This window comes from Rousettus aegyptiacus, unplaced genomic scaffold (genome assembly GCF_014176215.1).
Source record: "Rousettus aegyptiacus isolate mRouAeg1 unplaced genomic scaffold, mRouAeg1.p scaffold_m13_p_1, whole genome shotgun sequence".
Lineage (NCBI taxonomy): Eukaryota > Metazoa > Chordata > Mammalia > Chiroptera > Pteropodidae > Rousettus > Rousettus aegyptiacus.
This window is the reverse complement of record NW_023416284.1, coordinates 144,139,949-144,155,944: the sequence shown is the minus strand read 5'-3', so window position 1 is coordinate 144,155,944 and position 15,996 is coordinate 144,139,949. Positions and strand designations below refer to the sequence as shown.

General features: G+C 36.4%; 1 protein-coding gene across 1 annotated transcript in view; it reads left to right on the top strand.

Moving 5' to 3' along the window:
• The first annotated feature begins 2,730 nt into the window (after positions 1–2,730).
• The window catches only part of SEC63 (SEC63 homolog, protein translocation regulator), a 53,008-nt gene continuing 39,742 nt past the window's right edge, over positions 2,731–15,996 (top strand). The window contains exon 1 of the mRNA XM_016160207.2: positions 2,731–3,020. Coding sequence (XP_016015693.1) covers positions 2,897–3,020 — 124 coding nt within the window. The 5' untranslated portion in view covers positions 2,731–2,896. The remainder of the gene's footprint in view (positions 3,021–15,996) is intronic.

Below are 15,996 nucleotides of genomic sequence, written 5' to 3'. Positions count from 1 at the left end.
TAGGGAGAAGTGTCCGTTCAGGTCCTCTGCCCATTTTTTGATTGGACCGTTTGTTTTTTTGTTGTTATTGAGTTGTATGAGTTCTTTGTATATTTTGAATATTAGGCCCTTATCGGAGGTGTTGCTTGCAAATATATTTTCCAATTCGGATGGTTGTCTCTTTACCTTGTTGATGGTTTCTTTTGCTGAGCAAAAACTTTTTAGTTTTATGTAGTCCCATTCATTTATTTTTGCTTTCACTTCCCTTGCTTTTGAGGTCAAATTCATAAAATCCTCTTTAAGTCCAAGGCCCCTGAGTTTAGTTCCTATATTTTCTTCTATGCATTTTATTGTTTCAGGTCTTATATTGAGGTCCTTAATCCATTTTGAGTTAATTTTGGTGTGCGGTGATAGACAACAGTCTAGGTTCATTCTTTTGCAGGTGGCTTTTCAGTTTTCCCAGTGCCATTTATTGAAGAGGCTTTCCTTTCTCCACTGTATGTTGTGGCTTTTTCTTTTTTGTCGAAAATTATTTGCCCATATAAATATAGGTTTACTTCTGGACTCTCGATTCTGTTCCACTGGTTCGTGTGTCTGTTTTTCTGCCAATATCATGCTGGTTTGATTACTGTCACTTTGTAGTAGAATTTGAAGTTGGGCAGAGTGATGCCTCCAGCCTCATTCTCTTTTCTCAGGATGGCTTTGGCAATTTGGGGTCTTTTGTGCTTCCATACAAATCTGATGATTTTTTGTTCTATTTCTTTAATAGATGCCTGTGGGATTTTGATGGGGATTACATTAAATCTATACAATGCTTTAGGTGATATGTTCCTTTTAACTATATTGATTCTTCCAACCCAAGAACATGGATTATCTTTCCATTTCTTTGTATCTTTTTTGATTTCTTATTATATAGGTTCTTCACTGTTTCATTATATTTATTCCTAGGTATTTTATTCTTTTTTGTTGCAATTGAAAAAGGAATAATTTTTCCACTTTATTTTTTGATACTTCATCATTAGAGTATATGAACATTATGGATTTTTGAACGTCGATTTTGTATCCAGAAACTTTACTGTATTTGCTTATTGTTTCTATTAGTGTTCTTGTGAAGTCTTTAGAGTTTTCTATGTAGAGAATCATGTTATCCTCAAATAGTGACAGTTTGACTTCTTTGTGTCCTATGTGGATACCTTTTATATTTTTCTCTTGCTTGATTTTACTTGCTAGGACCTCCAATGTTATATTGAATATCAGTGGTGATAGTGGACAGCCTTGCCCTGTTCCTAATCTTAGAGGGAAGGTTTTTAGTTTTTTACCATTAAGTATAATACTGGCTGAGGGTTTGTCATATACAGCCTGTGTTATGTTAAGGTACTTTCCTTCTATATTGATTTTGTTAAGTGTTTCGATTATAAATGGATGTCGTATCTTGTCGAAAGCTTCTTCTGCATCTATTGATGTGATCATATGATTCTTATTTTTAATTTGTTTATGTGGTGTATCACATTAATTGATTTGCATATGTCAAACCATCTCTATACCTCTAGGATGAAGCCCACTTGATCATGGTGTATAATCTTTTTAATATGTTGCTGTATTTGGTTTACTAGTATCTTAGGATTTTTGCATATGTGTTCATGTGCGATATTGGTCTGTGGTTTTCTTTTTTTGTGTATAATCTTTACCAGACTTAAAATGAGTTTTTAAAAATACAGTGTAATATGTGGCATTTGCTTATTACATATTTTTTCTTTGAAAAGTATTTTCACTATAATTCCCTTTAATCTTCACAGCCACTCTGTGAGAGGGGTCGAGTGGGTCTCTCACTTTTATCCACAGATGAGAGATAGAGATGCTGGGATAGTCCTCAGCCAAAACTGCCCAGGGACGGTGGGGTCTTCCTAGATCAGGGTACCAGCCCTCTCCAGTCCCAGCTCTGCTGACAGCGGTCTCTGGGATCACATCAGCGAAGGCAGAAGCTCCCAAGAGCGACTGCACCCTAGCGGTCTCTACTCGAAGCTCATATTCCTGCCTACATCACGTGGGGGAGTGCTAGCAGTTCTCAGGCAAATGTTAATGTCCGCGAGGAGGTGCTGGTCAAGGGCACCGGCTTCGTGGAGTCAGAGTGATCTGGATTTGAATCCCCAGACCTTCTCTTAAAGTGTGAAACTTTAGTCAATCTCTTAGACCTTCAATTTCTTCATCTGGAGAGCGGGGTATGTTTTGCTTTGTTCCAAGGGGTTTACTGACGATTAAATGATTTATACCAGTAAAGATCTTAGCCTACTGCCTGGGTTGAAGAAAACGCTGTTGATCTGGCGGCTATAAATATCAGCTCTGGCATCAGTAGATCGCTATCTCTATTGGCTTGGGGAATGTCCATCTGCAAAATGGGCGCAGCATAGAACTCAGTCTTTTAATAGCAAACATTACTTTGCAAACAAAACTACAACAAAACCCCCACCATCTTCTTCTGCATCTCTCTGTTCTGAATGACCAGTGTTTCCAAAAAGTGGGGGCTAGTGGAGAGAAACATTATTGTCCTAGAAAGAAGAGGGGCGCTTGGGGCGGATCTACAGGAGCTCGAGGGGCGGGGCTGTGGCGTCGGGGGCGGGGCCAAGGGCGGGACCTCGCAGTGTTGCACGGCTGCGCGCGCCACGTCTCCCTAAGCGAGCGTGTGCGGCGAGAGGCTGGGGTAGGAAAAAACCGAGCGGGGCGAGAACTGCCTCTTCTCGCGAGAGCTGGTGACGGCAGCGGTAGCAGCGGCGTGTCCGTGAGAGTGGCGTGGGGGCGGGGAGGAGAGGCGGCGTCGGCGTCCGAGCTACGCCACTCGGGGCTGGGGACCTGGGAGCCGGAACGCAGAGCGGGGTCGTGGCGGCGGCGGTGAGAAGAGGGAGGCGGAGGAGGGGGTGCCATGGCGGGGCAGCAGTTCCAGTACGATGACAGCGGGAACACCTTCTTCTACTTCCTCACCTCCTTCGTGGGGCTCATCGTGATCCCGGCCACCTACTACCTCTGGCCCCGAGACCAGAATGCCGGTGAGTCCCGCTAGCAGCTGCCTGCGGATCGACTCAGGCCCCGCCGGCCCCTCCGGGCCGCGCCGCTCCGGCCCAGCCCAGCTCGCCGCGTCCGGGATGATGCCGCCCGCGCGGCCCGGCCTCGCGTCTGGGCGTCTGCCGCCGGCGAGCCCGGGCTCGGCGTTGTTTTCCCCGGTGCCTCTTCAGGATCCTCTCCACCACCCTTCATTGTCCTTCTCAGGAGTTTGCTTCACACACTCTTCCTCCATTGTTCTGGACACTCTTTGCAGCCTCCTCCTGCCTCTTTGTCTTCTCTGCTTCTGGTTTTATTGAGTTTTTTTTTTTTTTTTTTTTAATAGACGGAGCAGGATGGGAATGGGGAGGTGAGAGAAGAGTTGGCAGAGGAGGAAGCCGAAGGTGCAGGCACAACTCTGACCCCCAAGCCACGATGCTTTTCTTCCCACACCCCCGTTTCCCTTTTGCAGCTGTCGTTACAGATGTTTTGGGTACCGTCTGAGCTGGGTGGCATGTTTAGGATTCCAGGGGAACTCAGCAGCCGCTTCTCCTTCCTGTCCCTTTCCCTATTGCTTTTTCATTTCTTAACTCACTGTGGTGGATGGAAGCAATGCTGTTATTCCCTTTAGCAAAAATAGGCTTTTCTGTATTTCCTTTCCTTGGGGTTTCCTGTTTGACAGAAAGTGCAAGTATGAAGGGTCAAGTCTTGTAGGTAGTTGTGAGGTAGTTGGTTCATTTACTTTTAGTTTTAAATTTTTTTTTCATATTAAATAACATCGGATTAGAACACAATAATATAGATTCTTGTCAAGGCACTTTATGTTTGGGTTATGCTTGGATTCCATTTGTTGCACTCTATTAGGACATATGGCAGGTGATAATTTTAAAGCTGTTGGAAATGCAAGGCTCTAATTGGTTATTTATGGAAGCATTAACTAACTAGTAGGTTTTGAGTATTAACAATATATAGGGAAAACTTTCTATTTCACAAGAGCTATGCTAACTTGATTAAATATTTTACCTCAAGTTGGGTGTGGTGGAGTTCTAGGTTGTCCCGGTTGTATATACTACTGTGCTTTAGGGAACTTGTTAACACTGAAGTGTTGAATTAGCTCAGAATTTATGCTTTAAAACTGATGCATTACTCGGTACAGTTCTTGAGTTACATAATGGATCTAAATTAAATTGAATGTAGGATAAATAATAAAGGCTTCCATCTTTTTGTACATATAACAATAATTAAAGTATCTATTAGGTACAAAAATCTGCCAAAAGGTACCAGTTTTCTTATTCAGTGTATAGTTTATGAAAATTGGATTTTGGTCTGTTCGCCTTCTTTTCCTAAGTTTATTTAAACTGGGTTCTTTGGACAGTGGTTTTGTATAAGTGATGAAGTCAGTACAGTAGTGATTTCTTTTATCTGTAAAACCTAGGTCATTCTGGTAATTTCATTTCAAGTTAAGAGTGCACTTTTCAGTACAATAGTTTCTTTTCACTTATCACCCGTTTGTGTGTGCAGTTGGTTGTGTGGAATGTATTGGGAGAGTAGGTAGATTTGGTTAGATATGTTGAAAAAAGAAGCCCTGGTTTCAGACATTAGTCTTTTTAATCTCTACTGGACTTTTGAAATTTGAAAGTCATATTTTCATGGTGAGTTTTGTATTCTAAAATTTGCCCAATAACTTAAAGGCAAGTCATACTTGAGCTCCTTAAGCATATAGTTTGGTTTTTGGAAAAGTGATAGGGAGTTAATATTGACTGTAAGTCATGGGCTTTAAATGTTATTTTATTTAATCTTCTTAAAATACAATTAAGTCGATACTATAATTATCACCTTCATTCTTTTTTTTAGCCTTTAGAATCTGGTCTCCCATCCAAGTACTAACCAGTCCCAACCATGCTTAGCTTCTGAGATCAGACGGGATCAGGCATGTTCAGGGTGGCATGGCCTTAGATCACCTTCATTCTTCATGAAGAGAGCTTAAGTGATTTTTCTGTGTGATGGAGCTAGGTCTGCTTAGCTTCTAAGCCTTCTCTGTTGTTTCCATATTGCTAGTTAGATGTTGCTCTGCCCCTTCTTCACATCTGGTTTTTGCTTCATACTTGCTTTAGTCAGTAGATGTGCACATGTTGATGTATTTGTTTGGTCTTGCCCAAAATTGCACTATAAAAATTAAGGTGGATACTTAAATGGTATTCTAATTATCATGAAAATTGGTGGACACCACTTGGGGTATTTGTGTATGTGTGTGTGTGTATCTACCATAATAACTTGAATTCTTTAAAATTACAGTGACATTTAAAAGATGTTTTTATCATAGTGACTTTTTTTTCCCTAAAGTCCAGTTGCACTGTCTTGAATATCAAAGAGACATCTTGAACTATAGGTTCACCCAAAGCTCAGGGAAAAAAGAAGATTTTTAGATGTTTACAGCAAACTAATTTGGTGACCTGAACTGACAGGAAGCTACTTGGAATCTTTATTCATCTCACTTAGAAAATAGTCATATTTTGCTGTTGTATTAATTTGTTTATTGGAGCTGCTTTAGACCCTTGAGGGCTTGTTAGGATAGAAACACTGTACCATGTTTCTAAAATCTGAGAAATTCTGAAGTGTATCTGTCCTCAAGAGTTTTGAATAAAGGATATGGACCTGTAATCATTTTTTGAATAATACCATAGGATATTTTAATATTTGATTTTAAAGCTTATTTAATTTTTCTGTGAAACTCTTAGTAGCCAAATTAAAAAATGTAGGCATAAAAGTTTGCATTTAGGAATTCTTAAAACAATCTTGACTTTTCCTTTGTATAAAAGCATGAAAAGGTTTTCTTTGCCAGCAATTATACAATCTTAAAGTTCAGTTTATGTAATCTTTGTTTAGTTTTTTAAAATGATACATTTGGGGCTTTCAATTTCAGTTGACAGTTTTATTGTAGGTCTTTTGGAATTATTGGGCTCTCAGAAAATATGACACCATTTCACAGATTTTAAAATCTAGGGTTTGAAAAATAGAAATACTTGATCATTGACATATTTGACACGTTAATTGATATTACTCTGTTATCTAAAACATTATCAGAGAAATCCTTTTGTCTTGTTATTTGCCTAATCTATTGGCTAAGTGGGCTTATAATTTATATTCCTTTTAGTAGTTGAAGGATCCTATATATCTTACTCTCTTGGTGGTTTGCAAATTGGCTGAATAAGATGACTGAATACAGTTTCAGACCATTACGGACAAAAGCTCTATGTAAAGTAATAATATGGAGGGTTTAGATGACCCTGGCTACACATTACAATCACTTGGGGAGCTTTTAAAAACACTATGTCCATCCCCAAATATTCTAATTTAATTTGTCTGGAGTGGGTGCTTTGTATTGGTTTTTTAAAAAGGTCCCTATGTGATTGTAAATCGTAGCTAGGTTTGAGAAGTGCTGCTAAGAGGAGGACTTCCTTAGTAGTGGTCTTTTGCTGGGAGGTTGGTATATTTCTTGTGATATATGCTCTTGGCTCAAAAAACAAAACAAAAAACCCTCAAACCCGCTAATGTTTTAATTGTTTCGTTTCGTTTTACAAAGCTAAGAAGTACTTACCATAGAATAATGCTGTAAAGTTCTTGTAGTAGTAGTAGAATACTGTGAAGTTCTTGTAGCTGAAGCCAGATACTTTGTTAAAAAATGTTAATAGTACAGGCTTACAGTGATATGTGACAAGAGAAAATAACTGCTTGCAGTTATTAGAATTTCAAATAATAGAGCATGCTTTTATTCTTTTCATAGGTTAAGGATTATAAATCCTTTGAATTGAGGTAAAATATATTGTTACTTTTTTTTTCAAGTTTTCTGTTTTTTGACTCCTTGACCTTACTTTTTTTGGTATCCTATGTAATTTTTTAAAATTTTATTATTTTAAATTTATTTTTCAGTTATAGTTAACGTACAATATTATATTTCATGTATAGCGCAGAGATTAGATATTTATATCTTTTAATTTTTTTTTTTTTAAGCGGGGCAACCCCCTACCCCCTTGTGAGTTGACCTCACAGACTGCAAAGACCTTGTCAGTTTACAATCCCTTATTTTTTGTTTTTTACACCTACAGCACCTAGTCTTCCTGGGTGGTCTCCCATCCAGTATTAACCAGGCCCGACCCTGCTTAGCTTCCGAGATCAGACTGGAGTGGACTTGTTCAGGGTGGCATGGCTGTAGACTAGATATTTATATACCTTATGAAGTGGATCACCTCATCAGGCACCATATATAGTTATTACAGTATTATCGACTATATTTCCTATGCTGTGCTTTACATTCCTGTGACTATTTTTAACTGGCAATTTGTACTTTTTAATTCCTTTTCACTTTTTTTGCATAACTCCCTCCCATCTGGCAACCACCAGTTTGTTCTCTGTATCTGAGTTTGTTTCTGTTTTGTTTGTTGGTTTATTTTTTTCAGATGCCATATATAAGAGAAATCATATGGTATTTATCTTTCTCTTGCTTATTTTGCTTAGCATAATACCTTCTACTAGATCTGTCCGTGTTGTCACAAATGGTAAGATTTCATTCTTTTTTATGGCTGAGTAATATTCTATCGTATATATGTACCACATCTTCTTTATCCATTTGTCTTAGGTTGCTTCCATGTCTTGGCTATTATAAATAACATTCAGTGAACATAAGGATGCTTATATCTTTTTGAATTAGTGTTTTGGATTTTCTTTGGATAAATACCCAGAAATAGAATTGCTGGATCATATGGTAGTTCTGTTTTTAATTTTTTGATGAACTTTCATACTGTTTTCCATAGTGGCTGCACCAATTTACAATCCCACCCACAGTGCACCAGGGTTCTCTTTTTTCTACATCCTCACCAACACTTGAGTTATTGATAATAGCTTTTCTGACGGGTGTAAGGTGATAGGTGTTATCTCATTGTGGTTTTGACTTATATTTCCCTGATGATTAGTGATGTTGAGCATCTTTTCATGTGTCTGTTGGCTCTCTGTGTATATTCTTTGGAGAAATACTTATGCATATCTTATGCCCATTTTTTAATTGTTATGTTTGTGACTTTAATTTTTCAAAACTATTGACCTTATTCCTTGATCTGACTTTTTCAAAACTGCCTGGTTTTGAAACCTGCCATTTACCTGGTTTTGAAATCTGCCACTTACTCACCGTGTGATCTTAGGCAAATTATTTAACTCCTTAGTGTTTTAGTTTACTCATTTGTAAAATAGAGACAGTAATGAACTGTTTCATAGAATTAAAGTGAGGTTTAAACACATGCATATATGTAAAGTGTTAGAGCAGTGTTTGGCACGTAGTGGGGCTGTTACACGTTTTGCTAGTACATGGTCTTATTTGTACAATTTGATTTGGACCTTAAGTACTCAGATTTTTTTTTTTTTATTTGAAAGGATTAATGAAACTTTTTAAAAGTTACATTTCTTTATTATTTGCTTGCTCCCTCTCAAATGGTGTAGAAGTTACTCAGCTTTCTGACTTGGGAATGTGGATAGGAGTCTACTTTTAGTGCTCAATAGTTTAGTAAGAAAACTGTGAACGTGAAAATTTAGAAGTTTTGGTTTTAAGTTCCAGCCTAGTCCCTATTTAGTTATTTCTAAACTCTCAGCCTCATTTTCTAGGGGTAATAATAATAACCTTCCTTACCTACCCAAGAAGCGATTATGAGAAGCAAAGAAATAAATGCATATAAACATGCTTGCAACACTAAACACACTGTAGAAATTGCTTCATTTAGCAAATATTTATAGAACATTAACTTGGTGCTAGATGCTACTTCTAGGTGATCAAATTTTTAATTGCCTTTAACTTTTTTCTTAAGTTGCATATATGCAGTGCAGAAAAGCACAAAGGAACAGAACAAAAATTGCTTGTAATTTCATCACCCAAGGGTAATTAATTAACATTTTGGTGTATGCAACCCTCTTCTTTTCCCTCTGTGGGGGAACTTTAGACATTGTCCCTTCTCTTGCAGGAGAAGGTTCCATAACCCCCTCCAGTCTGTGAGGGATAGTTATGATCCTCCTCAGCTCTGCTGCTGTTCATTGAATGTTTACTAGCCTCAAGGTGGGTAGATCTCTCAGTAGTACTTGGAGCTAGACTCTTGGATTATCCTAGGTTTATTAATGAAAAAAATGGAGCCCTAGAGGAAGGAGGTAACTAACTTGCCTGAAGCCATACAGCTACTAGGCAGAAGATTGGGTGTTTGACCTAAATCTGTTTTATGCTGGAGCTTCACTTGTTAGCTACTACGCAGTACTGCCTCCTGTAATTAACATGTTATAATAAGTATTAAAATGGTGAGTGGAAAGTGCTGTGGGAGCACAGAGGAAAGAATGAATAATTCTGTTTTGGGATTTGGGTATTTAATTCTTAGGAGGTAATTTGTGATAGGTCTTAAAATGTAAGTGGGGAAAAAAGCATTCTAGATGTAGGGAAAAGCATATGCAAAAGTTTGATGTTTGGTAAATGGTAAACAACTAACATGATTGTCACTTAGGAGCAAATCGGCCATTTTAGGAAGTGTATACTTTATCCTGTAAGTTATTGGGTAAACAGTGGAGGTTTTTAAGTAGGGTAACAATATGGTCAGTTTTGCTTTTGTAGAGCATTGTGTGAAGAATGATTTGGTGGAAGGGGCTGGAAGGTGGTGGTGGCTGGATGGGAAAATAGATGTAGGAGTCTGTTTCAAAGACTTATTAGTTCATCGATGTTAGAACGTAGGGGAAAGAATTCTAGAATAGCTGGGCTATTTATGGAATATAATACCATGGAGGGAATGAGAGAGTGGAGTGCAGATTTTGAATTTTCACTCATCTCTGCTTTTACTTAGTTCTCTTTTTCTTAAAAGCTGTTTGGTGATTGGCCCAATAATAACCTATTAACATTTATCAGTTTTGAGGGTTGAGTGCAGGGAAAAGATAGGGATGAACATTTTTATTTAAAATGAAATGTTGGTCTTATCTATTGATTTAATTTGTGTAGGTGATTTCTGTTTTAGAGTTGATTATCTCAATCTCTTGTTAAGTGGATTTTTTTGAGTTTTTTTTTTTTTTTTAAAACAAAAAACTGGCTAGGATCAGCTCTGTTCAAAGGAGTATGTTTTATGAATGTGCATATTCAAGTTAGAGTATATAGTCTTCTTAAGACTTTAGATCTTGAAGGGTGTTAGAAATCTGAGAAGTTTGAGTCATTTCAAAATAAAGCCATTCCTTCTGTGGTATTCCCTGACAGAAAGGTGTATCAGGCATGTAGCATAAACACACTTAGGTCATACACTTCCCAATAAAGGCAACTAGCTGGGAACTTGGCAGTATGAATTATAGTATGACATTTAGGCTTTATAGGTGTGGTGACAAACATGGGATTAGTAAATGTATTATGTAAAATTTTTTTATTGAAAGATCATATTACATACTTGTTTATTCTTGGAGAACCAGAAAAACAAAGATAAGCTCTTTTTTTTTTTTCATTTTCTCAGGTGTTTGTTCCCTTAGTCATACTTTATATTCTTACGTAAAGAAAGTCCAAGTACTTCCTTTTTAAAAATGTTTCCTATTACCAGACTTTATTGATAAGAAATGTTCTTGAGCCTCCATAAAAAGCCAAGAGGATGGATTCAGAAAGCTTCGGGGGTGGAACACATTTATGTGCCTGGGGAGTAGTGCACCCCAGTTTCACAGGGACAGAGCTCCTATACTTGGGACCTCGATACTTCTATAGCAAATTCAGCTAAAACACACACAAAAATAACTGGTTTTCCATTTTTTCCCCTGAAGGTTATGTGCTGTATTGCCCTGTCCTACACTCTTCAGTACTAAAGTCCTTGCAACAGTTTTATTTGTAGCACTTTTTTTTTGGTAAATTTCTCTTTCACCAGACTTTTTTTTAGAGGTATCATCTACTCAGTTGTTTGTAGCTACTCCTTGTTCTTAATTTTTTTGACTTGGATTTTTTACATATTACATTTTCTGCTTTGGAGATGTAGTTAGGATACGTGTGATTAAGTTAATGAGAACAGGGAAACTGTATTTTAGGCAGTCTAGTTATTTTATTAGGGGAAGACAATTAAAATAAGGATGAATCACACAGGCCTGTGAATTTAAACCTGGGCATAAGTCCCATCTCTTTTAGTGATTATTTGATATTCCTTTGGTACCATCTGTAACTTTGGGGAAGTTACTTAACTTCTCTGACCCTTGGTTTTTTAAGTATAATAATAATACATACATACATATATACATACATACATACCCCCACAGTGGTGGTAGGGCTGTCTAAATGAGATAATTCATACATTCAACAAATTTATTAAGTATATAATACTTTCCAGGCATTCTGTTAGGCAGTGGAATATGGGGGTGAATAATATAGACAAGATCCATGTTCTCATCCTAGTGTGAGGGAGATGATTGATGTACTACTACATATAAACAATAAATATCAGACAGTGATAACACTGTATGGAGAAGTAGGGGACAAAAGAGTCAACCATACAAAGATCTTAATTTAGTGGGAAAAGCCTGTCTTGGGCAGGAGGAATAGTTGTGTACAAAAGCTTTTAAAGCAAGAAGGAATTGGGCATATTCCAGAGAAAGAGAAGATAAAAGTGGCAGGAGTATGGCAGGTGAGAATAATCTCAGATAAAGTCAGAGAGCTGGGATGCAGATCATGTCTGTAAGCCAGGGTAAGAGTAAGTAAGAAGCTTGGATTTTATTTTAGGTGCAGTAGGAAACTATTGAAGATTTTTAAGCAGAGAAGTGACAAGATCTGACTTACTGTTCTATTTCTTAATGAGATGAAAAAGTTTTTTGGCCAGCTTGACTATATATCCTTTTAAGAATGAAGTCATATCTACTTAAAATGTTTATAAATTTTTGTTACATATTTCAAATCATATACTATACAATACAGTACTTTAAATATGGTTTTACCATCTTACATGTCAGGAAACAGTTATTTTCAAATTCTTCATGTATTCAGCCTCAATGTTTTTGATTACCAGAGTTATTTTTGACTCATATAACAGTTCGTCAGATTATATACGTTAAGTTTGCATTTGTCTGGGATGTAGCACTTTTGGGTTATGAATATGATACCACCACTGGAAATTTTATTCTAAGCCATAGTGTGGCATTATATAACACTAGGTGTTTTGATCATGCTGTAGGTACATATTTTTAATCTCCATGATGTAGCCACTTGCTGTATTTTTAAAGTGGTCTTTACAAAGGTTGCTTGCAGTGACAGCTAACACTTGTAATCATGAGATATACCTCCTGGGATAATTATGAAATATTATAATTTTTTAAATTTTTGCATTCAGATGACCTCTATGCCAAACTACTATTAATTGAGATTGTTTTGGGCTGTCTTTCCCAAGCTTTTGTTGTTGTTGTTGTTGCTTGGCTTTCTTTTTGTCTTTTAAAATAATCAAGCTGCCCACCCCTTCCCCTCCAGTTGTTCATGAGTGCTCAAATATAGTGCTTCCCTTTTTCTTGAAGGATACTTTTAGGGAAAAAGGTAACTGTTGCCATATCACCTGTTTATTCTTTCAACCTTTCCTTCTCCCTGTGTCCCTGATCTGCAGGCCATATCATTGAACTTGCTTTCAATGATCCCTGTATATAGCAGGGTGTGTTTGTGTGTGAGCATAATATCGTCTTCAGTGGGGAGGTGCTTCTGGCATCTAATAGGTTGGGACTGTAGTGCTGCCGAACATCCTCTAATGCACAGGACAGCTGCCCTCCACAACAAAGAATTATCTACTTTATAATGTCAGTAATGCTGAGGCTGCAAAACCCTGTTCTATAGTACTTGTTTCAGTACTATAAGGGAAAAGAAAATTGAGGTAGTAGATGAGCATATGATATAGTTGTATGCTGCTGTCCAATTAAGTACCAGTTTGGGAAGACTGAATAGCTCTTAATCTATTTGAACCACTTAATTTGTATTGGTTTGCAATTATACAATCTTCAGGCAGTCCTGAAGATTATGTACTTTATAATGTCAGTAATGGTGGTGGTGGGGTGGTCCTGCTCTTTTCCTAAAGTTTTCAGTTGTCTCCTGAGTTCCCTTCTCCATTGTCAGAGTATGCATAGGGGTAGGTGGGTAGGTGGTAAATGAACCCAAGTTTCTGAAATCCTCCAATTTAGATAATTTGTGATTGTGATAATTGGGCGGTGGGGATGGTGAATAGTGTTTAGTCAAGCCTTTGTCCCAAATTCAAATGGTTTTGAACTGGCCTTGACAATGACACGTCATGGCTAACTATTCAGAATGAAGTTAAAAGCATAACAGAAACTTTATTTTCTCTTAGTCTGTTTCAAAATTAACTTAGGTGAGCTATAGTTTTAGTGGTCTAGAGCAGTGAGTCCCAATTTTTCATTTCAAAATCATCATTCTCATGCCTTTCCTGTTTTGAAGCATTCAGGGAACCAGGCTGCGCTATTATAGTAAAATGTCTTTTCTTATCTTTTTAAATTAATAAGAGAACAAAACTGTTCCAACAATGAGTGAGCCAGTATCATCATGACTATCTACAGAGAGACTTTGGGTAGCTAGAAAACTGATGCATTATATCTTTTAGACTTTCTGGAATATTGAATGTAACCTTTTGATTCTTGGTGCTATTTTCTTAGACTCTTTAGGAATTTAGAGATAGATAGTTTTAGGAGTCTGAATTTTATAAAGAGAAGTGCGGTACATATTTTTCTTTTAAATGTTATCTGTGTATCATTTAGCTTTATTAATTTTAATAATCTATATTAAAAAGTGTGGCCTAAAATTTATTTTTCAATGATTTTTATAATTTTCAAAGTATCAAAATGTATAGATATATTTATTTGAACTGAAAAATGAAGTCAGACTTTTTTGACCAAATTCGATTAGCCTAATTGGTTTAACAACGAGGACTACCTTTGCCAATTATGTTACACAGCATATATTTTCTATAAATTGAATGACTCAAGGTAATCTGCAACTTTCAGTTTTGGCAAGATACACTTAAAGTAGAAGATAACGCTATTTAATTTAACACTGCCATATTGGCAAAGTGTGCTCTTTTTTTTTTTTTTTTTTAAGAAATTTTAGTATTTAGTGTTCTAACTCTTTTGAACATATGGGATATTTACGAGTTGCTTATAAGTTGCATAACAGATATCTTACTCTTATTTTAGTAATTTTTCAATTTGTAATATTTATGTTGCCTTGATAACACCAAAAAATGTATCATCAGAAATTTTAAACTACATTATGATAAACTTACTGTTCTTTGGTGATTCATGCCAAAGCATTTAAGGTGAAATATCTTGATGTTTGTACCTTACTTTAAAATAATTGGGATAAAAAGGAGAGAGAGAAAAAGAGGGAGCTAGAGATAAAGCCAAGAGTTGCAAATTGTTAACACTTGGTGAATTTAGGTGAAAAGTAGTGTTCATTTTGATATTCTTTCAACTTTGCTGCATGCTTGAAGAGTTTCAAAATAAAAGGCTGGGGAAAACTTAAGTCACAGGAATTAAACAGTTGATTTTAAGAAGTATGTGTTAGTATTATAAGAAATTACATAAAATAAAATTATGTGGGGCAAGTAGAAGGGCTTTTCATGAATTTTTGTAAATGGATGATGCTAGGTATGAAATAACCATGGTTTTTAGATTTTGTTGGTGCGTTTACAAGCAGTGGAACTATTTTATTATAAAATGTCAACTTTGTTAGAAATGGCATTTTTTTCAACTCTTCAAACTTATGATGAAAAATTTTAGATGCCAAATTAGAAGTCCACAAGAAGGTACCTGATTTTTAAAAATTCTTTTTGTAGTAAGCCGGTAAACAGGTTTGAAGGTCTCAGTTCTAGCTTACTATTTCAGCTCTTTGGGTCCCAGGAATACTACAAGTTCACTCAGTCATATTACAAACTGGCAGTTCAACCTGTCATGGACAGATGGATGTGACTGTTTTAGCAGAGGTACTGTATAGCTTATGAAGCACAACTATGATAACCCCTCTCCAAATCTGGACTACTCCCACAGACATATAAACTTTATGTTCAGCTGCTGCGAGTAATCATAATATGTTGGTTTTTAAAACCACAGACTTATTTTATGACCTTTTAAATAATTTCTTTAAAACTATTAATGATATTACTAACATAATTTTTACTGGCTATGAAACTAGTAATTCTATAAACTAGAAGTTTATGAATGAACTTTTTATTATTCTAAGTATCTTATAAAAATTGTCTGGAAAGACGTATATACTTTGACTTGAGGTCGTTCATATAGAAATTTGGAATGATGTGTGCTATGACTGTTTAGTTGTACTGGAAAACTAAATACCCCTGTGTTATAGCATAAACTGTACCCTGTAGTACTAATTGACTGACTTAAATATTCTTCTAAAAGGTTAAGATTTAATTTTTGGGTTGGAAGAGTGAGGTGTACAAGGTGCATGTAGGCACTGTGCAAGGATGTTAGCGCTGAAAACCATGTGTACTTTCTTTTGGCCAAGGACATTGAGATAATTTCATTCCTTTGAATAGATCAAGCTGTCTGGCTAATAAAGAGACTTCAATATTATAACCTTATCAAATATTTCCCTCTTTTTGTAGCTGAAAGTGGGAGACTGTAGAGGCTTAATTCAATGAAATACAGATTTAAAAGTCGCCAGTGGTATTTTCAAAAGCATCCATAATATAACCATAAAAATCAGAAAATTAACATTACTACTATCTAATTTTCAGCCCCATTCAAGTTTTATCACTTATCTCAATCATGCCCTTTACAGTAAAAGATCCCATTTAGAATCACGTCACATTTGGTTGACATGTTTCTTTAGTTAATTAAGTTTGGAACAGTTCTTCAGTTTTTTTCTTGATTTCAAAGATAACATGCCACTTATTTTGTAGAATGACCTGGATTGTTTGGTGTTTTTTCATGATTACATTCAGACTATGT